The 23,643-nt window shown below is 46.8% G+C and overlaps 1 protein-coding gene across 2 annotated transcripts in view; it reads left to right on the top strand.

Annotated features, from left to right (window-relative positions):
• The window catches only part of EDRF1 (erythroid differentiation regulatory factor 1), a 157,276-nt gene that overhangs the window by 64,607 nt on the left and 69,026 nt on the right, over window positions 1–23,643 (top strand). For both annotated transcript variants that reach the window (XM_073552777.1, XM_073552778.1), the window contains 4 exons: window positions 3,135–3,413; window positions 5,393–5,464; window positions 5,539–5,689; window positions 5,955–6,140. In XM_073552777.1, coding sequence (XP_073408878.1) covers window positions 3,135–3,413; window positions 5,393–5,464; window positions 5,539–5,689; window positions 5,955–6,140 — 688 coding nt within the window. The remainder of the gene's footprint in view (window positions 1–3,134; window positions 3,414–5,392; window positions 5,465–5,538; window positions 5,690–5,954; window positions 6,141–23,643) is intronic.

Below are 23,643 nucleotides of genomic sequence, written 5' to 3'. Positions count from 1 at the left end.
TATCAATTGATCAAATTTGTAAGACCGCTACTTGGGCCTCACCATCAACCTTCTTTAAACACTATAGATTAAACTTATCCTCCTCTGCTGACTTGACCTTTGGTAGAAGGGTGCTACAAGCGGTGGTCCCTCCCTAAGGTGTTTCGAAGTCTCCAAAAATCTCTCAGGTGTGCTGTCATGGGTGAAGGGAAAACCACCATGGTTACTTACTGGTAGCCGGTTTTTCTGGAACCCATGACCACCCGTATATCCCCCCCCCCTTTTTCACCGTATGGGTGTGCACGTTAGTAGGGTGTATTTGCGTGAAGTGGTGTTGGATAAATATGTAACTAACCGGGAAGTCCTCTCATGCTCTGTAACCAACTGAAGCGGGGGAGAGGTGCCGCCCCTTATATTTCAGTAGGTTCCTGTCCTAGCGGGGCGGATCCCTCTCTCAGGTGTGCTGTCATGGGTTCCGGAAAAACCGGCTACCGGTAAGTAACCATGGTGGTTTTTCCACAAACATGATCTTTTAGTCCCCAATTTTTTTATTTTCCCATGGGTAACAGGAGAAAATGGATCCCAAAAGTTGTTGTCCAATTTGTCTTGCGTACGCTGATACCCCATATGTGGGAGAAAACTACTGTATGGGCACACGTCGGGGTTCGGAAGGGAAGTAGTGACGTTTTGGAATGCAGACTTTGATGGAATGGTCTGCGGGTGTCATGTTGCCTTTGGAGAGCCCCTGATGTACCTAAACAGTGGAAACCCCCCCACAAGTGACCCCATTTTGGAAACTAGACCACCTTAGGAACTTATCTAGATGTGTGGTGAGCACTTTGAACCACCCAGTGCTTCACAGAAGTTTATAATGCCCGGGCGTGAAAATAAAAAAAAATCATATTTTTTCCACAAACATGACCTTTTATTTTTCCACAGGAGAAATTGGACCCCAAAAGTTGTTTTGCAATTTGACCTGAGTAGGCTGATACCCCATATGTGGGGGTAAAATACTGTTTGGGCGCAAGGCAGAGCTTGGAAGGGAAGGAGCACCATTTGACTTTTTCAACGCAGAATTGGCTAGAATTGAGATCAGACGCCGTGTTGCATTTGGAGAGCCCCTGATGTGCCCAAACAGTGGAAACCCCCCAATTCTAACTCCAACCCTAACCCCAACACACCCCTAACCCTAATCTCAGCCCTAACCCTAGTCCTATCCCCAATGGGAAAATGGTAATTAAGTAAATTTTTGTAATTTTATTATTTTTCCCTAACTAAGGGGGTGATAACGGGGGGTTTGATTTACTATTTATGGTGGGTTTTTGTTTGGCAGCTGTCACACGCTAAAAGACGCTTTTTATTGTAAAAATAGTTTTTGTATCACCACATTTTGAGAGCTATAATTTTTCCATATTTTGACCCGCCGAGTCATGTGAGGTCTTATTTTTTGCGGGACGAGTTGACGTTTTTATTGGTACCATTTACGGGTACGTGTCATTTTTTGATAGCTTTTTATTCCGATTTTTGGGACGCAGAATGAACAAAAACCAGCATTTCAAGATTTTCTTTTGGGGGGTGCGTTTACACCATTCCGCGTGCGGTAAAATTGATAAGGCGGTTTTATTCTTCAGGTCAGTACGATTACAGAGATACCTCATTTGTCGTTTTATTACGTTTTGGCGCTTTTATGCAATGAAAACAATTTTATATAAAAAATAATTATTTTTGCATTGCTTTATTCTGCGAGCTATAACTTTTTTTTATTTTTTCTCTGATGACGCTGTGTGGCGGCTCGTTTTTTGCGGGACAAGAAGACGTTTTCAGGGGTACCATAGATATTTATATCTGTCTTTTTGATCGCGTGTTATTGCACTTTTTGTTCGGTGGTATGATAAAGCATTATTTTTTTATTTTGCTTTTTATTTTTATTTAAGGGCTTCGCTAAAGGGGTTAACTGATGGGGGGACAGTTTTATAGGGCGGGTCGTTACGGACGCGGTGATACTAAATATGTGTACTTTCATTTTTTTTTTTTATATTTCCAAAAAATGAATTTATTAGGGAATATTTTTTCTTTTTTTAATTTATTTAGCGATTTTTTTTTTTTTTTTTTTTTTTTTTTTTTTTTTTATATAAATGATTTTTACACTTTTTTTTTCTTACACTTTATTATACTGTCCCGGGGGGACATCACTGTCATGTGTGAGATCGCTGATCTGACACAACACAGATCGCTGTGACAGATTAGCGATCTCACACAGGTGCTGATGCAGGCTTTCCTCAGCCTTGCGCTTTGCAGGCACTGACGAGACCGCCTCCCTGCAGGCCCCCGCCACCATATTGGATCCGGGGACCTGCAGGGAAGGAGGCCCCCAGCACATCGCGATGCGCTGGGGGTCGCAGGGAAGCACGGAGGGAGCCCCCTCCCTGCCGATGCTTCCCTAAACCCCCGGTACACTGCGATCGTGTTTGATCGCAGTGTGCCAGGGGTTAATGTGTCGGGGGCACTGTTTTGACATTATGCATCAGTTGCTTCTGATTATGGGATAGCCATTCAAGTCTGTCTCCATGGGAAAACTCTGACTGCACTCGGATCACATTCAAGTGCAGTCCCAATTTTAACAGACAGAATGGAGAAGTTTTGTTTTTTTACTTTGATTAAACTCTGATCAGGGTGTGATGAGCATAATTGGGCCGATTTTCTCAGATGAGTGAAAAACGGTCACGTGACCCTTTCATAGCAATTATATTTATTTCAAGAACACATCTAGACATCTTTAAGGATGTTGCATTACCTAATCTTATCCTGGCGTGCAGCCTCCTAATTCTGCTAGTTGTCATTGGAAAAAATAAACAAGCTTTTCAGACACCACATGTGGGTCTGTGGAATACCATACCGTGATTTTTGTAAGTTTTTAATTCCTCAAATACCCTATAGCCAGCTCTGTGTAGACACGGGGTCAACAGGAATATAGAGCTCTAAAGCCTGTACTATTGTGAATGCAGCTCTGGAGCATATCAGTACAAGAATTTTTAGAATATACGTTATTGCACTCTTTAATGTTTCCTGATTTGGCTGGGACCTTGTATGACTTGCTACTTTGCAGAAATAGCAATACATATTTAATATATTTTGCCTTTTAAATCTATTTTCAGATCATTGCTTCGGCTAACTACATGCTGTCAGAGCTGTTTCAACTGGAGCCCAAGAAAGAGGAAAGTGGGGAAGGATCTCTTAATGGGAACTCTGATGAGAGTTATAGTGAGGAGGAGGAGGAGGAGGATGATGAAGAAGAGGAGCTGCCTGATAGTGATGAAAATGGCTCCTATGATTGTCCTCCTAAATCCCCAGAAGATTGCAAAGCTATAGCCATCATTAAATCTGTCCGGGAGCTGTCTGTGCCAGAGAAGTACAAGTCCACTCATCAGATCAGGGTAAGGACATTTCCACATGTTGAGCATGTTGGCCTCTGCTACATTCATTGTCTATAAATCTGAAGAATGCCAAGTACAGCGCTCAGAAATCTGTCAGCCCCATAGACAACAATTGGAGCCATGTTCCACATGCATGACCTCCACTCCATTATAATGGGGCTTTACGCAGTCCTGTTCTCAGGATTGTTGGGAGTCCCAACTGCTGGGTCAGGAATTCATTCACTATACATTGGGATATTTGGCACAAATTCTTCATGTATGTAAGTGATGACTTTTCAGACTGCTTGATTTCATTTAATAATGTGATAAATAGACAATCTATTTAAGAATGATGTGCCAGCCATTAGGTCTCTTACTTCTGTGTAACTTTTTGTCACCGTCTGTTACTAAGTGTAATCCATCTCTCACAACAGACACAAATTTCAGTAAGTGGGGGAGGGTTTTTGTTGCAATATCAAGTGGGGGCGGGTCTTTGTCGCTTTATATTGGGTGGAGGCTGGCCTTTGTCGATTTATATTGGGTGGAGGCTGGCCTTTGTCGCTTTATATTGGGTGAAGGCCGGTCTTTGTTACTTTATATTGGGTGGGGGCCATCCTTTTTTGCTTTATATTGGGTGGGGGGCAGCCTTTGTGGCTTTTATTGAGTGGGGGCTGGCCTTTGTCGCTTTATATTGGGTGGAGGCCGGTCTTTGTTGCTTTATATTGGGTGGGGGGCACCCTTTGTTGCTTTATATTGGGTGGAAGCTGGTCTTTGTTGCTTTTATGTTGGGTGGAGGCCGGCCTTTGTCGCTTTTATATTGGGTGGAGGCCAGCCTTTGTCGCTTTTATATTGGGTGGGGATGTTCCTTTGTCGCTTTATATTAGGTGGGGAACGGCTTTTGTCTCTTTATATTGGGTTGGGGCCGGCCTTTGGCACTTGATATTGGGTGGGGGCTGTCCTTTGTCACTTTATTTTGGATGGAGACGTTCCTTTGTCACGTAATATTGGGGGTGGAGGCCGGCCTTTGGTGCTTGATATTGGGTGGAGGCTGGCATTTGGCGCTTGATATTGGGTAGGAGGCGTTCTTTGGCGCTTGATATTGGGTGGGAGCCGTTCTTTGGCGCTTGATATTGGGTGGGGGCCGGCCTTTGTTGCTTTATATTCGTTGGGGATGTTCCTTTGTCGCTTTATATTGGGTGGGGGCTGGCCTTTAGAGCTTGATATTGGGTGTGGGCCAGTCTTTGGCACTTTATATTGGGTCAGGACATTCATTTGTTGCTTTATATTGGGTGGAGAATGGCCCTTGTCACTTTATATTGGGTAGAGGGACTGGCCTTTGGCACTTGATATTGCGTGGGGGCCGGCTTTTGGCGCGTGATATTGGGTGGGGGCCGGCCTTTGGCGCTTGATACTGGGTGGGGACTGGCTTTTGGCGCTTGATACTGGGTGGGGTCTGGCCTTTGGCGCTTGATATTGAGTGGGGGCCGGCCTTTGGCGCTTGATATTGGGTGGGGGCCGGCCTTTGGCGCTTGATATTGGGTGGGGGTCGGCCTTTGTCACTTTATATTGTATAGGGACGTTCCTTTGTCGCTTTATATTGGGTAGGGCTGGCCTTTGTTTCTTGAAATTGTGTGGGCGGCTGGCCTTTGTCTATCTTGTCCTGCTTTTGTTGTATACACCTCCTTTCTGTTTCAGGTTAAACTGGTAGTTGAACAATAGGAGGAATGCCTCCTGTGGACTGATAAAAAAAAAAAAAAAAAGTTCCAGCACCTATAGTTCTGGAGGAATGTTGATGAAAAGGAATTGCCTGTTTATAGATGGAAAATTAGAGGGCATGAGAAAATTGACACTTTTTGGGCATATAAGACTGGTTTGGGAACCAAAAGCAGGTTTACCTTATTGTTGATAATGAGGGCAGAAAGACCCTACTTTTTTACATTTGTTTTGTATGCAAAAGGACTGGGTTTTCTTTTAATATTCTGAATGTACTTTACTTCCAGCCTAGCTGCACATTTCCGGTTTGCAGTGACACAGAGGAACGCTGCCGCTTAGTCCTCAGTTACGTCCTAGAAGTAAGTCCACATTCAGGTTCCTCAATCAAGTTTTTCACAGAGTTTATCTTTTAAATCTTTGTGTTGCCTTTAAGGGGTTAAAATCCATTGACGGCAGTATTAAAAAGGAAGGGGAATTGCCAGCCGCGGACCCCAATACGCCCATACCCTTAAAATATGAAGATGAGTCCGCCAGTGTTGTCTCTGAGTGTCTGGAAAAACAGATGGCGCGCTTTATGCAGAAGGGTAAGGACTTCTCATCTAATTGCCTCTTTATATTAGATATTTCAAGGGGTTGTGAAGTATCAGGAAAAAATTGCAATTTTTTTTATTATCAGTAAAACAAAAAAATTCACATAGCCGAGAAAATGCATCACAAACGGTGGCAAAAGCTGTAGCCCCAAAATTTGTACATTTATCTGGTATATTGTATAACTGAATCCTTGCTTAAAAACCCATTAGCAAAGAAAAAAGTAATTTTCACCATGGCGTGTTTTCTTTTCCCGTCTAGTGGAAAGTTGTGATAACCAGTGTTCCAGCAGATCCGGCATCGTCCCCAGCTCCTGGCAGTTCAAGATGAAGCTACAGCTGATTATTAAAGCTTCCAAAGCTTATTACGTGCTCTCAGACGCTGCAATGAGCCTGCAGAAATATGGCCGAGCCTTGCGATACGTCAAGTTGGCCCTACAGTGTTATGGTAAGTCTTTTATTTTTTTTTTTTTAATTTGTTTATTAACACAAAAGAATGTACACACTGGTATGTAGCCAGAATAGCATATGTGCATTTGCCAGAGTATTCCTAAAAGAGAAAAAGTTTGCGCAATAAACTGTTTGTACAGTGTTGATTATACAAGTCCTTGTATCATTAGGTAAGTAATCAACAAATGAACAAAGAACATCAAACATCATTCAACCTAATATATGTTTGATAGTGCATGCCTCAAAAAGTTACTCTTAAACTACAACTATCTCGCCGTCAAACACAGTTATACAATATTAACCACCATGTGATGCCATAAAATATAAACCATAACATTTACGGTGGCGTCAAGACACTACTCACTAGTAAAGTAAGACGAGAAGAGTTTCATCTGTCCCAAATCTTAACAAATTTCCCCAAACACCCCCTATTTTGATATAATGTACACTCTTATGATATAACCGAGTTCACCAGTTCAATCCAAGCTCTAAGAGATGGACGTAAACCTCCCATCCAACGTAATGCCAACACCTTTCTAGCCAGAAAAAGTGTCTCACTCAGGAAGATCCTAACATAATGCCCCCAAGTTTCTTCATCCAACACCCCAAATAAACACACTTGTGGACTGAGAGGAACAGGGGTTTGTACTAAGGATGTCAACAATGATGTTACCTCCTTCCAATAGAGGAGGATAATGGGGCAGCCCCATATCATATGTATAAAATCTGCATCTAATGAACGCCATCTGAAACATTCTGATAACTGGAATCGACCCATTTTAAAGAGCCGTATCGGGGTTAAATTTGATAAGGTAAGTCATTATTTAAACCTGCGCAGGGTCGTGCTCTGCCTTTTTGGCAGGTGGGTACAATAGGTGTCGTTGTGTTCAGCTGACTTCAAAGCAGAATCTACTGCTCTACATACAGAAGAACCTACAAAGCATCATATTTTCAACTGGAAAGCCATTTTGCCTTTTATATGGCTGCATTATTAAAAGAAAAGGTGATTCCTTCCCAACAGCCTACGCTTGGTCTGCCGACATTGAGCTCTCATTAGCTTTCCTACCCCATGGACTGATTTGGGATGTCCCATTGTCTCATGTCTATACCCCCCCACCACCCACAAAGAAAAATAATTTTTATTACTCATCGTAAAATCTTTCTCGTAGACTTCATTGCATTAAGGGACACAGCACCCTCCCTTTTTTGGGTGGTCTTTATTTTACTCCTGCTTTTGTACTAAATAAACTAGGTGTCAGCAGACCAAGTATAGGCTGTTGGGGAAGAATAGACTTTTTATTATTATTTATTTATATAGCGCCATTAATTCCATGGTGCTGTACATGAGAAGGGGGGTTACATACAAATTTACAATGACAGATTGGTACAGAGGGAGAGGACCCTGTATTTGCGGACTTACATTCTACGGGATAGTGGGGAAGAGACAGAAGGTCGGGGTGCAGCAGCTCTGCTAGTGATGAGGCGGCAGCTCGGGCGGTGGTGAGGCGGCAGAATGGTTATTGCAGGCTGTAAGCTTTCCTGAAAAGATGGGTTTTCAGGTTCCGTTTGAAGGATCCGAGGGTGGTGGATAATCGGACGTGTTGAAGCATGGAATTCCAGAGGATGGGGGATAGTCGGGAGAAATCTTGGAGGCAGTTGTGTGAGGAATGAAAAAGTGTGGAGGAGAATAGGAGGTCTTGGGAGGAGCAAAGATTACGTGAGGGAAGATATTGGGAGATTAGTTCAGAGATATAGGGAGGGGAAAGGTTGTGGATGGCTTTGTAGGTCAGTGTTAGTATTTTGAACTGGTATTCGTTGGTGAATTGGGAGCCAGTGGAGGCATTTGCAGAGGGGAGAGACGGGAGTAGCGAGGAGAAAGGTGGATTAGTCGGGCAGCAGATTTGAGGACAGACTGGAGTGGTGCAAGAGAGTTAGCAGGGAAGCCACAGAGGAGAATGTTGCAGTAATCAAGCCGAGAGATGATGAGGGCATGTACAAGAGTTTTAGTAGATTGAGGGCTGAGGAAGGGACGGATTCTGGAAATATTTTTGAGTTGGAGGTGACAGGAGGTGGCAAGAGTTTGGACGTGCAGTTTGAAGGACAGGGCAGAGTCTAGAGTTACTTCGAGGCAACGGATTTCAGGTGCAGGAGAGAGCGTGATGCCATTTACCATAATAGATAGATCGGGTAGGGAAGATACGTGAGATGGAGGAAAGAGGAGTTCAGTTTTGTCTACATTGAGTTTTAGGAAGCGAGAGGTGAAAAAGGAGGATATAGCTGATAGACACGCCGGGATTCTGGACAGCAGAGAGGTGACATCTGGGCCAGAGTGGTAGATCTGAGTGTTGTCCGCATACAGGTGGTACTGGAAGCCATGGGACTTTGAGTTGTCCTAGGCCAAGAGTACAGATGGGAAAAAAGTAGGGGCCCCAGGACAGAGCCTTGGGGGACTCCAACAGAGAGAGGGCGGGATGAGGAGGTAGTGTGGGAGTGGGAAACGCTGAATGTGTGGTCAGAAAGGTATGAGGAAATCCAGGACAGGGTAAGGTCTTTGATGCCAAGAGAAGAAAGAATCTGTAGCAGTAGGCAGTGGTCAACTGTGTCAAAGGCGGAGGACAGGTCGAGAAGGAGGAGGATGGAGAACTGTCTGATAACTTTGGTTTTAAGTCATTTGTAATTTTGGTCAGGGCAGTTTCAGTGGAGTGGGGGCGGAAGCCAGATTGCAGGATGTCAAGGAGGGAGTTAGATGAGAGGTGTGAGGAAAGTTGAGCGTGGACATGCTGTTCAAGGAGTTTGGAAGCAAACGGGAGCAGTGATATGGGGCGATAGCTGGGTATAGCAGTTGGGTCAAGGTTTGATTTTTTGAGGCTGGGTGTTATGGTGGCATGTTTGAAGGCAGAGGGGAAGGTACCAGAAGATAGGGATAGGTTGAAGAGATGGGTTAGGGGTGGAATGAGCATGTTAGTGAGGTTGGGGAGCAGGTGGGAAGGGATTAGGTCAAGTGCACAGGTAGTGAGGCGTGATTTGGAAAGGAGATGATGAGTAAGCTCTCCTTCAGTGATGTTGGAGAGGGAGGTTATTAGGGAAGGGCAGAGGTCTGGTATGTGGAGTGGTTGGGGTGGTGGAACTGTAAAGGTTTCCCTTGTTTGGTCGATCTTGTTGAAGTAGGTGACAAATTCCTCGGCAGATATGAGGGGAGTTGGAGGTGGCGGAGGATAGAGTTAAATGTGCTGAACAGTTGTTTTGGGTTGTGGGATAATGAAGATACAAGGTTTGTGAAATAGGTCTGTTTAGCAGAGGTGAGGGCTGATTTAAAGGCAAGTGTAGCTTGTTTGAAAGCAGTGAAGTCGTCTGGCAGGCGTGTTTTCTTCCAACACCGCTCTGCGACCCTGGATGCTTGTCGAAGTTTTTTGGTGAGTTTGTTGTGCCAGGGTTGCCTATTGGTTTGTCGCACTTTGCCATGCATGAGAGGGGCGACTGAGTCTATGGCTGATGTGAGGATGGCGTTGTAGAAAGCGGTGGCACTGTCCGTGTTGTGGAGTGAAGATATGGATAACAGAGGTAGAAGAGAATCTGAGAGTCTGGGAACGTCTAGGTGTGTGAGGATGTGCTAGTTGGCTGGACATGGGGAGCAGGTGAGAAGGACAAGGATGAGAAGGTGAGTTGATGATGGTCAGATGGGGAAGGGAGAGGTTGTGAGATTAGATAGGTAACAGAGGCAGGTGAAGATGAGGTCTAATGTATGTCCAACTGTGTGGGTGGCTGTGGAGGACCACTGAGTAAGTCCAAAGGATGAGGTAAGTGACAGGAGTTTGGACGCTGCTGGCTGGTGGGTGTCAATGGGGATGTTGAAGTCCCCCATGATGATGGTGGGGATGTCAGCAGAGAGAAAGTGGAGGAGCCAGGTGGAGAATTGGTCGATGAAGACAGTGGCTGAGCCCGGTGGTCGGTATGTGACAGCCATTTGGAGATTAGAGGGAGAGTAAATGCATACAGAGTGAACCTCGAAAGAAGGGAGGGTGGGGGTTGGATAGGGTTGAAGGAGCAGTTTTTAGAAAGGATGAAACCCACTCCTCCACCATGTCTGTTGCCAGGGCGAGGAGTGTGGGTAAAGTGGAGGCCGCCATAACTCAGTGCGGCCGGGGAGGCCGTGTCAGGGGGTGTCAGCCAGGTCTCAGTGAGGGCCAGGAAGGAAAGGTTGCGGGAGGTAAAGAGGTCGTGGATCACATGGAGCTTGGTGCAGATTGAGCAAGCATTCCAAAGTGCTCCAGATAAAGGGTGCCGGGGGGTGGGGGTCAGTGGCACAGGTTTTAAGTTTGAGGGATTGTTGTAGTTTCTCTTATGTGAGAAAGATAAGGGTGAGGATTAGTGGGATGTATGGGGGGGGGGCAGGATTGGGGGATATGTCACCAGCAGTGAGAAGAAGCAGAGAAAGGGAAAGCAGGTGTGTGAAGGAGAGTGATCGTCTTGTATTGTATCTTAGTAGGAGAGGTCTGAGGTTAAGGAGTATGTCTGCAGATAAAGCAGTGTGGGGGGGTGAGAGAGGGGGAGATAGTTATTTGGCTCAAGGGTGCAGGGGTTTGGGGATAGCGAAGGAGAGTGAAGATGAGTGGAGCAAAAATGGTGATTGCAAATGTGAGCATGGTTAAAGAGCAGGGAAAAATAAAACAAGTAAAATAATAAAGCTATGGTTAGTCTTACCGTCTGACCGATTTCTGGACTATTTCTGGTATATTTCTCATGTAACACTTCAAATGATGTCACATCTGACCAAGGTCATATCTGACCTGCTCTGTTCAACTTATACTATTCAAATGTCCATGAAATGAAGCCAGGTGAGTGAGGGAGGAGGAGGGGGCTGGAGGACAGTTCACAGCAGGGAGCAATTAACAGATTACAGGTAATAGGACATTTGACTAGCATCAAAGCTGGAGAAAAAGGCAGAATAAGATGGAAGGATAACACTAGGTGTGAAGAGCATGGGCATATCAATGTGCATACAGTAAGTTTGAAGTTTGATACATGGAATTAAAGTCAGGGGAAAAAACAGAACAGACGTACCAGTTAAAAACAGAGGGTGAGGAATGAATGGGGGTTCAGGGGTACAGTGGGTATTCTGGATTAAGCGGGTTCAGACGTACCTGTGGATGAAAGCAGATGGATCAGGACATGACAGCATGAAGGAGAATATACCATGGTTTATTAATCTGTTATTTTCCCTTCACCCATGACAGCACCACCTGAGAGAGGGATCCGCCCCGCCAGGACAGGAACCTACTGAGACATAAGGGGCGGCACCACTCCCCCGCTTCAGTTGGGTTCCTGTCCTGGAAGGAATCCCACTGTGGCGGTGCCTGTCATGGGCGAAGAGAAAAGATAAAGACCCAGGCCCGTCCCGGCGCGGGAAGAACAGGTAGCTTACCTGTAGCGCCGGCCGTCGGGTCCTGGAAGCGCAGTCCCCGGGGTCCCTGGGGCTCCGGGTTCGTGCGGGCGTGGATGGGATCCCGGTGGCTCTGGGAAGCCCCCACCGCGCCGCCCTCCCCTCGCGCACGCCGCATCTCGATCCCCGTGGTAGGGGAGAGACGCTGGCGTCTTCCGGCCGCTGACGTCAGCGGCGCTTGGAATGCTGGGTGCGCCGGCTGACGTCAGCAGAGGGCGACGGTGTAATGGCGCCAGGTGCGACGCCGGCCGGCTTTCTGAAGCGCTGGGCCGGCGGTCGCAGGGGGGAGGGGAGGAAGACGCTCACCAGGCGGAGGCATGCAATTTAAAAGAGGAAAGACAGCTGTAGATCGGCGGTGCAAGATGGAGTCCGAGCAGGAACGTTCAGCGTCCCTGCCTCCCTCACAGCCCTCTGGCAGAAAGCATGGAAGCCATTCAAGCAGCAGTCGCCCCAGCCGCAGGTCGGGGCACTCCTCAAGGTCCAAAGAGCGCGGGTCAGGTGCTCCGACGCAGCCTCCAAATCCGGTACCCTTGATTACGGGTGGTGAGTGATCTTCGTGAATGTCAGCAGTATATTAATAGGGGGTTTTTCTATTGTATGCTTCACCCTGTAGGAAAGGCCCAGAAAAGCAGGAAGCAAGAAGAACAATAGGGATTGTGCTATATGTAAATCTCCCCTAGCAAGAGACTGGCAAAAAGATCTCTGTGCTTCGTGCATTCAGCGGACTATGGCGGAGGAAGCGCCTAGTTTCGCAGCCAATCTAATATCTGCCCTCAGGTCAGAAATGGAAGGCTCAATTAAGTCCTTATTGAAAAAAGGGAAAAAAAGCAGGAAGGATTTCCCTAGTTCCCCCTCAGATTCCGCATCAGTATCATCTCAGGCGGAAAAATCATCCTCCTCAGACTCCTCAGATAGTGACACAGGGGGAAAGCCATGTTTCCCTGTAGAAGATACAGATGCCCTCCTAAAGGCCATTAGAACCACAATGGGCCTACAGGAAGAAAGGGCGGCTAAAACCCTAGAGGACGTCATGTTTGGGGGGCTTCAGGAGAGGAAAAAACGAACCTTTCCAGTAAACGCGAAAATCCAGGCGCTTATTGAGAAGGAGTGGAAAAAGCCTGAAAAATCGGGGGCCCTTCCATCCGCCTCTAAGAGACGATACCCCTTTGAATACAAGGATACGGAAATATGGGACAAAGTCCCAAAAATAGATGCAGCGGTGTCCAGGTCTTCCAAAAGGTCGGCCCTGCCCTTGGAAGACGCAGGGGTTCTTAGAGACCCGCTAGACAAAAAAGCGGACTCATATTTGAGGCACGCATGGGAAGCGACAGCAGGAGGTCTTAAGCCGGCGATAGCGGGCACCTGCACGGCACGCTCCCTCATGATCTGGCTGCAGCAGTTAAAAGAGAAGCTGGCGTCAAGGGTCCCAAGAGAGAAGATCTTATCAGACATGTATCTCTTGCACGGGGCAGCGGCTTTTCTGGCAGATACCTCGGCGGACTCTATGCGATTGACGGCCAGAGCAGCGTCACTATCAAATGCTGCTAGACGCGCGTTATGGCTTAATGGCTGTCCGGGTGACCTTCAGTCCAAGGCCAAATTGTGCTCTCTCCCCTGCGATGGCCGATTCCTGTTCGGCAAGAACTTGGACGATATTCTGGAGAAAGAAGGCGATAAGAAAAAAGGCTTCCCCAGATTCCCTATGGATCAGAGGAGACAGCCCTTTCGGAGGGGGAGATTCAATAGGGGGCGTCCTCCCGCTGACAGAAGAAGATGGGAGGATAAAAAGAAAAAAGAATCAGGGTTTATGTTTGGTGGAGGCACCTCCACCTCCAAAAAGTCACCACAGTGACGCCAGTATTCCAGTAGGAGCGAGATTGGCACTCTTTTTCCAGGCCTGGGAAAAGATCTCCTCCAACACCTGGATTCTGAGCATCCTAAAAGAAGGCCTGAAAATCCCCTTTATTCGTCAGCCAAAATCCGTGGTCGTCATCACACCTATCAGGAAGATGACCGAAGAACAACTGGCCTTAGAAACAGAAATCCTGAGCCTGATAGACAAGCGGGTACTGTCCGAGGTGCCACGCTTACAGGAAGGAAAGGGGTTTTATTCACCCCTTTTCCTAATAAAAAAACCGGATCAGTCGTTCAGGACAATCATAAATCTCAGACGCCTCAATCTACGGATAAAGAACCCGACCTTCAAGATGGAATCAGTAACTACGGCAGTGAAGCTGCTACATCAAGATTGCTTCATGGCCGTAGTCGATTTAAAGGATGCGTATTACCACATCCCTATCCATCCAGATTACCAGAAATACCTGAGGGTAGCGCTTTATATTCAGGGCACACTAAGGCACTTTCAGTTCAGGGCTCTTCCGTTTGGCATATCCATAGCCCCGAGGGTCTTCACCAAGGTCATAGCGGAAGTGACAGCCTTTCTCCGGATTCACGATACGGTCATAATACCATACCTGGACGATTTTCTTATAGTGGGCAGTTCAGAGGACCACTGTACAGCACAGCTGACTCAGGTGATCAACACCTTGCAAGAGTTAGGGTGGATAGTCAATTTCAAAAAATCAAAATTACAACCCCTAAAGAAACAGACCTTCCTGGGATTTATACTGGACTCAGAAAGGCAAGAGTGTCTGCTCCCAGAGTCCAAGATAGAGAAGGTGCAAAATCTGGCCTTGGCGGGCCGAAACCAACCATGTATGACATTAAGAAAAGCAATGTCCCTGCTAGGTACCCTAACATCCTGTATTCCGGCGGTCAGGTGGGCTCAGTTTCACACCCGGCAACTCCAGGGGGAGATACTAAGAGCACAAAGATCGCTAAGAGGGCGTTTGGAAGGAAAGCTGGAGCTTTCCTTAAAAACCAGAGACTCTCTCAACTGGTGGTTGAACGAGACAAATCTGACCTTAGGAATACCATGGGACAGACAGGCGACAGATATAATTTTAACAGATGCAAGCTCCTCGGGGTGGGGGGCACACCTAAGGGGCCTCATAGGTCAAGGTTCCTGGACACCTCAAGAAAGGAAGGCATCCTCCAACCTGAGAGAACTGTGGGCAGTGGGCAAGGCCCTAAACCACTTCATTCCGCTACTCCAGGGTCGAGATGTACGCATCATGTCAGACAACAAGGTAGCAGTGGCATACATCAACCACCAAGGAGGGACAAGATCACACTCCTTAATGGAAGCAGCAACAGACATTCTGAGCAGTGCAGAGGATCACCTACACTCCGTGACAGCCCTACACATAAAAGGGGCAGAAAACATAGAGGCAGATTTCCTGAGTCGCAATACCCTGAGGCAAGGAGAATGGGCGCTAAACCGATCCATTTTTCAAAAGTTAATTCAGCTTTGGGGGGAACCGGTGATAGACCTCTTTGCAAACAAGCACAACAGGCAAACAGAAAGGTTCTGCTCTCTAAACCCAAGAGAAAACCCATGGGCAGTGGACTCATTGCACATCCAGTGGAACTTCAGACTGGCTTACGCGTTCCCCCCAGTAGCTCTGATCCCGACTGTGGTAAGAAAAATCAGAAACGATCAAGCCAGGGTGATTCTAATAGCTCCATTTTGGCCAAAAAGGCCCTGGTTCGCTCTGCTACGGAAGATGTCCCTCTCCGATCCTTGGGTTCTGCCAGAAATCCCGGACCTACTAGTTCAGGGTCCAATATTGCACGCTCAGGTCAAAGGATTCCATCTGACGGCGTGGAATTTGAAAGGTCGCTTTTAATAGATAGGGGGTTCTCCCCTGGGCTGGTGGCCACTCTGCTAAAAAGCAGGAAACCGGTGACTACTAACATCTACGGCAGAACATGGGATAAGTTCCTACAGTTCTTGGGTAAGCCGTTAGGGAAAGAACCCCCGATTAGTGACATCCTAGAGTTCTTACAATCTGGGTTGCAGATGGGGTTAGCAGTAAACACACTTAAGGTTCAGGTGTCGGCACTAGGGGCGCTCTACAATTGCAAACTGGCATCAGATAGGTGGATAGCCAGATTTATTAAATCCTGCCATAGAGCTAGGCCTATTCCAATACCTAGAATAGCCCCCTGGGATTTAAACCTGGTGTTAGAAGCCCTTACAAAAGAACCGTATGAGCCATTACATCAGCTACCCCTAAAGTTTTTGACCCTAAAAACGATCCTGTTAGTAGCCCTCACATCAGCCCGCAGGATAAGCGACTTACAGGCTCTCTCAGTAAATCCTCCTTATACGCAAGTCTTTCAGGATAGGGTAGTGTTAAGAACAGACCCCAGTTATCTGCCCAAGGTAGTGTCAGATTTCCATCGGGGTCAGGAAATTGTTCTTCCATCCTTTTGCGAAAATCCCAAAAATCTGGGGGAGGAAAAATTCCATAGTCTGGATGTTAAAAGAGCTCTTGTAGAATATATATCTGCCACTAGCCAGTGGAGGAGGTCACAGTCCCTATTCGTAGCTTTTCAGGGTGCCAGGAAAGGCTATGGGGTTTCAAAAGGAGGAGGAGGAAATAAGGAGAGGAAGTGAGACCGGGAGGCTGCATAAAAGCACCGGCCAGAGGCACACTGGTGCGCGGCCATGTCGTCAGCAAACGACCTGGTTTCGCTCCTCGAGGAGCAGCTAGGAGAATCCTCTCAAAGCGGTACTCAGAGAAACCGCAACACCAGAAGGAGCAGCAGCTCCAGAAGAGAGACCAGCGGACGCTCTAGACAGAGCGAAACTTCAGAAAAAAAGCGGAAGATAGCACCTCGTTCCTCACCTCAGCCTGAGCCTCGAGCCCCACAGCCAGTATTGAGCTGACGAAATTCACAGGTGAGTGTTTTGGGTCAAGCTCTTAGCTGATGGCGTTCCGTTCTTCTGTCTGTTTATATACCATTAGGCCAAAAGAACGGAGAAAAATAAACACAGGGAATGTGCATTATGCTCCCAGCCCCTCCCAGATGGTCACTAGGGTGACCGGACCTCATATGGGGGGGAAAAAATGTCAGAATCTTGTTCGTCTGGACTCCACAAAACGATTCCCCTTTCCAGATATTGAGAGAGCCAAAATTTGAGCTCGATCAAACGACGTTAACCCGTGCCGCTCGTCGCTCAAAGCTTGAAAAAATCCAAATTGAGGTATTTTAAGATTTAGGTATTTTGCATAGTCTGTTAGACTATAAAGAATGTGACAACAACATTGCAGAAATAGCCCTGACCAAATTTTTCGAACCATTTGTGGTATTTGAATGCAGAGTTGGTGGGATTATCGTTTTTTGATCCCACCATTACAGACAATGAAAAGTTGTTAATGGCTAATAAATTGCTCAGTAGCACAGATGAACCATCAGAGCACGCTAACCTACATGAGTTGATAATTTTACATAGTTATCTAATCTATTCTAGAGCTTTTGTTAAAGTAGTTTTGAAACGTGAGAATATAAGGCTGAGTTCACACGTGGCGTTTTTTTCGCGTTTCCGCGGCGGTTTTAACCGCGCGATTTTGCCGCGAAAAATAAGCATCCCATGCATTCCTATGGGATTCCGCAATGCTGTACTAATGCTGCGGTTTTTACCGCGGCGGAATCGCTTCGCGGTTAAAAACGCAGCATGCTCATTATTTTGCGGAATCGCGGCGATCCCGCACCCATAGGAATGCATTGTTCCGCTTCCCGCATGTGTCTGTGCACAACATGCGGAAAGTAAGCAGAACATTTGCGGATGGTACCCACGGTCCGGAGGAGAGAAGACTGGGCTTTGGGTACCATATCCCTGTAAAAAATAGAATTAAAAATAAAAAATATTGCTATTCTCACCCTCCGACGTCCAGCGCAGCCTTCCCGCCTCTCTCCACGCTCCGGTCCTAGTAATCCTTTGCGAAAATGCCTGCGATGGCGAATTACCGTGAGACGTCGCGATCCCGCGAGAACTGACGTCATCGCGGGCATTTTCGCAAAGGATTACTGGGAACGCCTGCGCGGGACGTCGGAAGGTAAGAATAACAGTATTTTTTTTTTTTTTTTTTTTTTTTTACATTCTACATAGGCGGCCTCAGTAGTAAAACGTTGGTCACACTTGTCAAACACTATGTTTGACGAGTGTGACCAACCTGTCAATCAGTTCTCCAAGCGATGCTACAGATCGCTTGGAAAACGCTAGCATTTTGCAAGCTAAATACGCTTGCAAAATGCTAGTTTTTCCGTGGGAAAATCGCGGGAATTTAAAATGCGATTTTCCCGCGGACTGGAATTCCGGAATTCTCGCGGTAATTTCCGCGAGAGTTCCGGTACGTGTGCACTTAGCCTAATGCTCGGCATTTGCTTACAACTTGCAGGACATATTGCTTTTGTTCTTCATCTTTTGTCAGAAGGTCGTTAAAGTCGGTTACTTCCTACCTCTTTTAATTTTTCTTTCCTAACTTTTGGATTTACAACCCTAGCGTGCTCTGATGGTTCATCTGTGCTACTGAGCAATTTATTAGCCATTAACAACTTTTCATTGTCTATAATGGTGGTGGGATCAAAAAACGATAATCCCACCAACTCTGCATTCAAATACCACAAATGGTTCGAAAATTTGGTCAGGGCTATTTCTGCAATGTTGTTGTCACATTCTTTATAGTCTAACAGACTATGCAAAATACCTAAATCTTAAAATACCTCAATTTGGATTTTTTCAAACTTTGAGCGACGAGCGGCACGGGTTAACGTCGTTTGATCGAGCTCAAATTTTGGCTATCTCAATATCTGGAAAGGGGAATCGTTTTGTGGGGTCCAGACGGACAAAATTCCGACATCGATTTTTTGCGGTCACCCTAATGGTCACCCTAAACGGTTATGTCAATTGTGTACTGATCAAACACTGCGGGAGGAGTCCTCCAGTAAAAAAGAGGATGTTTGTATTATCAGAGAAGAACTACAGGCCTTAGACGGTGCTAGTAGTTTGCTGGGCAGACCTCTGTTAGAGGAGTAAGAGCACCGACATCGGGGTCTCCTTCGGACACTGGGGAATTGGTTTCAGATAGGTCTCAGGAATGCCTAACCTCGGAAGAGGAAGAGCAGGCTTGTTTTCCCACTGACAGCGTGAACAATTTGGTCAGATCCGTGCGGAATACCGTGGGGTTATGTGACGTTAAAGAACCCAAAACCCCGCAGGAGATTATGTTCGCGTGCATTGGCCAAAAGAAAATCAAAGCCTTCCCCGTAGTACCGGCTATTAAAGAACTGGTAAAAAAGGAATGGGAAAGACAGGGGCTAAGAGCTTTCATCCCTTTAGCTTCCAAACGAAAATACCCCTTTGACGATGACAAGCTGGCGTCTTGGTCTAAGCCTCCCAAAGTGGACGCAGCAGTGGCCTCCACCTCCCGCCGTTCTTCCCTACCGGTAGAGGACACAGGATCATTGTCTGATCCACTAGACCGCAAGGCAGACACCTTCCTCAGACGGTCTTGGGAAGCATGCATAGGGGCCTTTAAGCCGGCTATAGCAGCCACTTGCACGGCAAGGTCCATAATAGTATGGTTGGACGAGCTGGAGGATAAAATAAAGAGCGGAGCATCTAGAGATAAGCTTCTTTCCTCCATCCCCCTAATTAAGGGAGCAGCTGCCTTCCTATCCGACGCCTCGGCTGACTCCCACCTTCTATCTGCCAGAAGAGCGGGTTTAACCAACACAACCCGAAGGGCCCTATGGTTGAAAGGGTGGAGAGGTGACGTACAAACTAAAACCAAGCTCTGTACTATGCCGTGTCAGGGTAAGTACCTGTTTGGCACACAGTTGGATGACATCCTAACAAAAGCGGGGGAGAGGAAGAAAGGATTCCCTAACCTTTACATTCCCTTTAACAGGAGAGCCTTCAGGAAGCCTACATTTGGGAAGAAAAAAAATTTCAGATCCCAAGAACGTTGGGGTAATAAGGATGCCAAACAGAGAGGCAACTTATTTGGAAAGCGTCCCTTTAGGCCAGGGGACAGGTTCCGGTAGCGATAAAACACCGGTAGGTGGCAGGCTACTAGAATATAGTCATCAGTGGCAGAAAATAACATCGAACTCTTGGGCCATTAATATCGTGTCATCGGGCCTAAGGCTAGAGTTTGTTCGGTGCCCACCGAACTCCTTCCTATTGACTTCCCTGAAGTCCCCAGCGCAACAGCAAGCCTTGGAAATAGAGATAACGGGGCTCTTGTCTAAACAGGTGCTGATAGAAATGCCAGAAGAAGAGTGGGGAACCGGATTCTATTCTCCCCTATTTTTAGTACCTAAGCCGGATGGTTCCTTTAGAACGATAATTAATTTAAAAAAGCTTAATTCATTTCTAAGGCTATGGGCCTTTAAAATGGAATCGATACGCTCAGCAATTAAGATCTTGTTTCCTAGGTGCTATATGGCAGTATTGGACCTAAAAGATGCCTATTATCTCCCCATATACAAAGAGCACCAGAAGTTCCTTCGTGTGGCAGTCTTGATAGATACGACACTTCCAGTTCACGGCAATGCCGTTCGGATTATCCATGGCACCCTGAGTTTTTACCAAGCTGATGCTAGAGGTGATGTCATACTTAAGGCTAAATGACACCTTAATAGTCCCGTACCTGGACGACCTGCTTATAGTGGGAGATTTGGTATCCCAGTGCGAAAGAAGAGTAGCTAAAATAATCTCATCCCTGCAAACACTAGGCTGGCTGGTCAACTGGGAAAAGTCCAGACTGCAACCGGTAACCTGTCAGACGTTCCTGGGCCTTCAAGTAGACTCTGTAATTCAGAGATGTTTTTTACCAGAAATAAAAACACGATCCTTGATTAACAAAGTACGGGGGGCGTGCGATAAGAGCTCGATAACCTTGCGAGAGGGCATGTCCTTATTAGGCTCCCTAATATCATGCATTCCGGCGGTACAATGGGCCCAATTCCATTCCAGAAAATTGCAGTGGGCCATTTTACGAGAAACATAGAGACTACATGGGCGGTTGAATGGGAGAATATCCCTATCACCGGAGGTAATCAGCTCTTTAAGGTGGTGGTTAAACCCTAACAATCTAACAGGTGGTGTTCCATGGTGGATTATCCCCTCTAGAGTGGTTACCACGGACGCTAGCCCCTCGGGATGGGGAGCCCATCTAGGAGATAATATGGTGCAGGGTCGGTGGTCTGAACTCGAAACAGAAAGCTCATCGAATATGAGGGAGCTAAAAGCAATATATTTTGCCATATCTAAATTTCTTCCGCAGCTAAAAGGTACCCACACGAGAATCCAGACAGACAACATCACCTCAGTGGCATACATAAACCGGCAAGGAGGTACGCGATCAGGACCACTCATTTCTATCGCAGAAGATATTCTAGAGATGGCCGAATTACATCTCCACTCCTTGTCCACCACCCACATCAGAGGAATAGACAATTCCAGAGCGGACTAACTCAGTCGCCAAACTTTACACCAAGGAGAGTGGGTTCTCAGCCAACGCATTTTCAAAATGATAACGGCCAGATGGGGCAAACCAGACATAGATCTGTTCGCGACAAGAGCCAACAGACGCGTAGAAAAGTTCGCTTCACTGTACAGGGAGGACAATCCAGACGTCCTCGATACCCTGGACATTTCAACAGGCCTATGCCTTCCCTCCTATGATATTGCTACCGACAGTGATCAGGAAGATAAGGGAGGAGGGGGCAAGGGTAGTCCTAATAGCCCCTTTTTGGCCCAAGAGGCCGTGGTTTTCATGGTTGAGGGCGATGTCGATAACCGACCCATGGATCCTCCCGCTACATCGGGACCTTCTCTCCCAGGGACCCTGCCACCATCCCCAAATCAAATCCTTGCACCTAGCGGCATGGAATTTGAAAGGAGTCTATTAAAATTAAGGGGATTCTCAAATAATCTTATTAATACGCTACTAGAGAGTAGAAAGGAGTCCACAACAAAAATTTACGTAACAATCTGGAAGAAATTCTTAACCTTTCACACCGCAAAACTTTCCAGTGAGGTGCCCATTAGAGCTATTCTAGAATTCCTGCAGAGGGGCCGTGAGCTAAGACTCTCGGTTAACACCCTGAAGGTTCATGTATCCGCTCTAGGGGCCTTATATAATCATAATGTGGCAGGCAATAGATGGGTAACCCGGTTTATTTCAGCTTGTCAGAGGGCGACTCCAGTCCACATCCCTCAGGTGCCTACGTGGGACCTTAACTTGGTCTTAGATGCAGTAACTCAGGCCCCTTTTGAACCTATGCACCTGGCATCATTAAAATACCTTTCATATAAAACTGCCCTATTGGTAGCCCTAGTCTCGGCGAGAAGGGTTGGTGATCTCCAGTCACTATCGGTAGATCCCCCATTCCTGTCAGTAAGTCATGACAAACTGGTGTTAAAAACAGACCCGTCCTATCTCCCCAAGCGTGCTACTAGATTTCATAGAGCCCAAGAGGTCTGCCTTCCCTCCTTCTATGAGAACCCAGGGACACCAGAAGAAGCTAGATTTCACACACTAGATGTCAGAAGGGCAGTCCTGACCTACTTAGATAGAACCAGCCCCTGGAGGCAGAGTAGGTCTCTTTTTATTTCCTTCCAGGGTAACAAGAAAGGGTCTGGAGTTACGAGAAGCACGCTGTCCAGGTGGATCAGAGATGCGATCACGGTGGCATATTCAGCAAAGGGAGAAGACCTTCCACGGGGGAGTAAAAGCGCATTCTACTCGGGCTATATCATCCTCCTGGGCAGAGAGAGCAGGCGTTCCAATTGAGCTAATATGTAAGGCTGCAACTTGGTCTTCTCCATCTACATTTTATAACCATTATAGACTAGACTTATCATCCTCTGACGACTTAAACTTCGGTAGAGCAGTCCTTAGCACAGTGTACCCTCCCAAGTGACTATCTCTGAAAGTCAGTGGGTGCTGTCGTGGCGAAGAGAAAAAAACGGATTACTTACCGGTAATACTCTTTTGTAGAGTCCACGACAGCACCCGTTCACTTCCCTCCCTTAATTTAGAAACTCACGTGGTTCTCCTTGGTGGTGGGAAAAAAAAAAATGGGAAAAGGGAAAAAAGTATAGATAAGGGATTTCTTAGGTTGTATAGCAATAGATATTTATAAGTGTCAACTATTTGGCTACCAAATTGACTAAAACATGTATGTTGGTTCCTCTTGGTTCTCTGTAATCCAAACTGAGGGAGCGAGGGGGACTGCCCCATTTATCTCTGTAGGTTTCCTGTTCCTGGGGGCGGATCCCCTCTCTCAGTGGGTGCTGTCGTGGACTCTACAAAAGAGTATTACCGGTAAGTAATCCGGTTTTTTAGGTATCTGATATTCCGCGTCTCCGCTGATCTACTGTTAGTTTGTACCGCAGCTAGCTAATGTACAGTGTGCTGAGCCAGAACAGCACAGCTGCGTGCACTGTGTAGTGGCTGTTCTCAGGTTCTGCAGCTCAACTCCCGTTGAAGTGAATGTCATATAAGCTGAAATACCCCAGAAAGGCCACTACACGGTTTTGAGAACTGTGCAGTGATTTCTCCATACACTGCTTACATCTGGCTTTAGAGAGTCCGATCGGTGGGAGCGCAAGATGTCCATCCAAATATCAATGTCCTGGACAACCTTTTTAAGGCCACCTGGACTCTAGTGTTAACCAGTGTTTTGTTTTTTTTTCAATAGTTTCGTGGGCATGCGCCGTTAGCGCTGCCCGACATGCCCGAGCTCTGAGATCACATCCTTGCCTTCATATCGCGCGGCCACAGATCCCGCCCCGCAGTCGCTTATGATTTATTCACACTGGGGGGCTGGTAATCTCGGGCATGCGCAGTAGTTCTCTGCGGCTCTCATGCCCAAGATTCCCAGCCCCGCAGTGTGAATAAATCATAAGCGACTGCGGGGCGGGATCTGTGGCCGCGCGATATGAAGGCCGGGATGTGATCTCAGAGCACGGGCACGTCGGGCAGCGCTAACTGCGCATGCCCACGAAACTATATTACAGCGCAGGCGCCAGCATTTCAAAAGAACACTGAGGAGGCGGCGCCAAATACGAAATAACTAATGTATGCGAGACGTCTGTCAGAGGGGGAAAAACCTGCCCCCCTGTCAAATTTCAGGTATT

This window comes from Dendrobates tinctorius, unplaced genomic scaffold, assembly GCF_039654945.1.
Source record: "Dendrobates tinctorius isolate UK_male_01 unplaced genomic scaffold, ASM3965494v1 ptg000196l, whole genome shotgun sequence".
In the NCBI taxonomy this organism is placed as follows: Eukaryota; Metazoa; Chordata; class Amphibia; order Anura; family Dendrobatidae; genus Dendrobates; species Dendrobates tinctorius.
The sequence above is the reverse complement of the archived record's forward strand: the minus strand, read 5'-3'. Positions and strand labels throughout refer to the sequence as shown.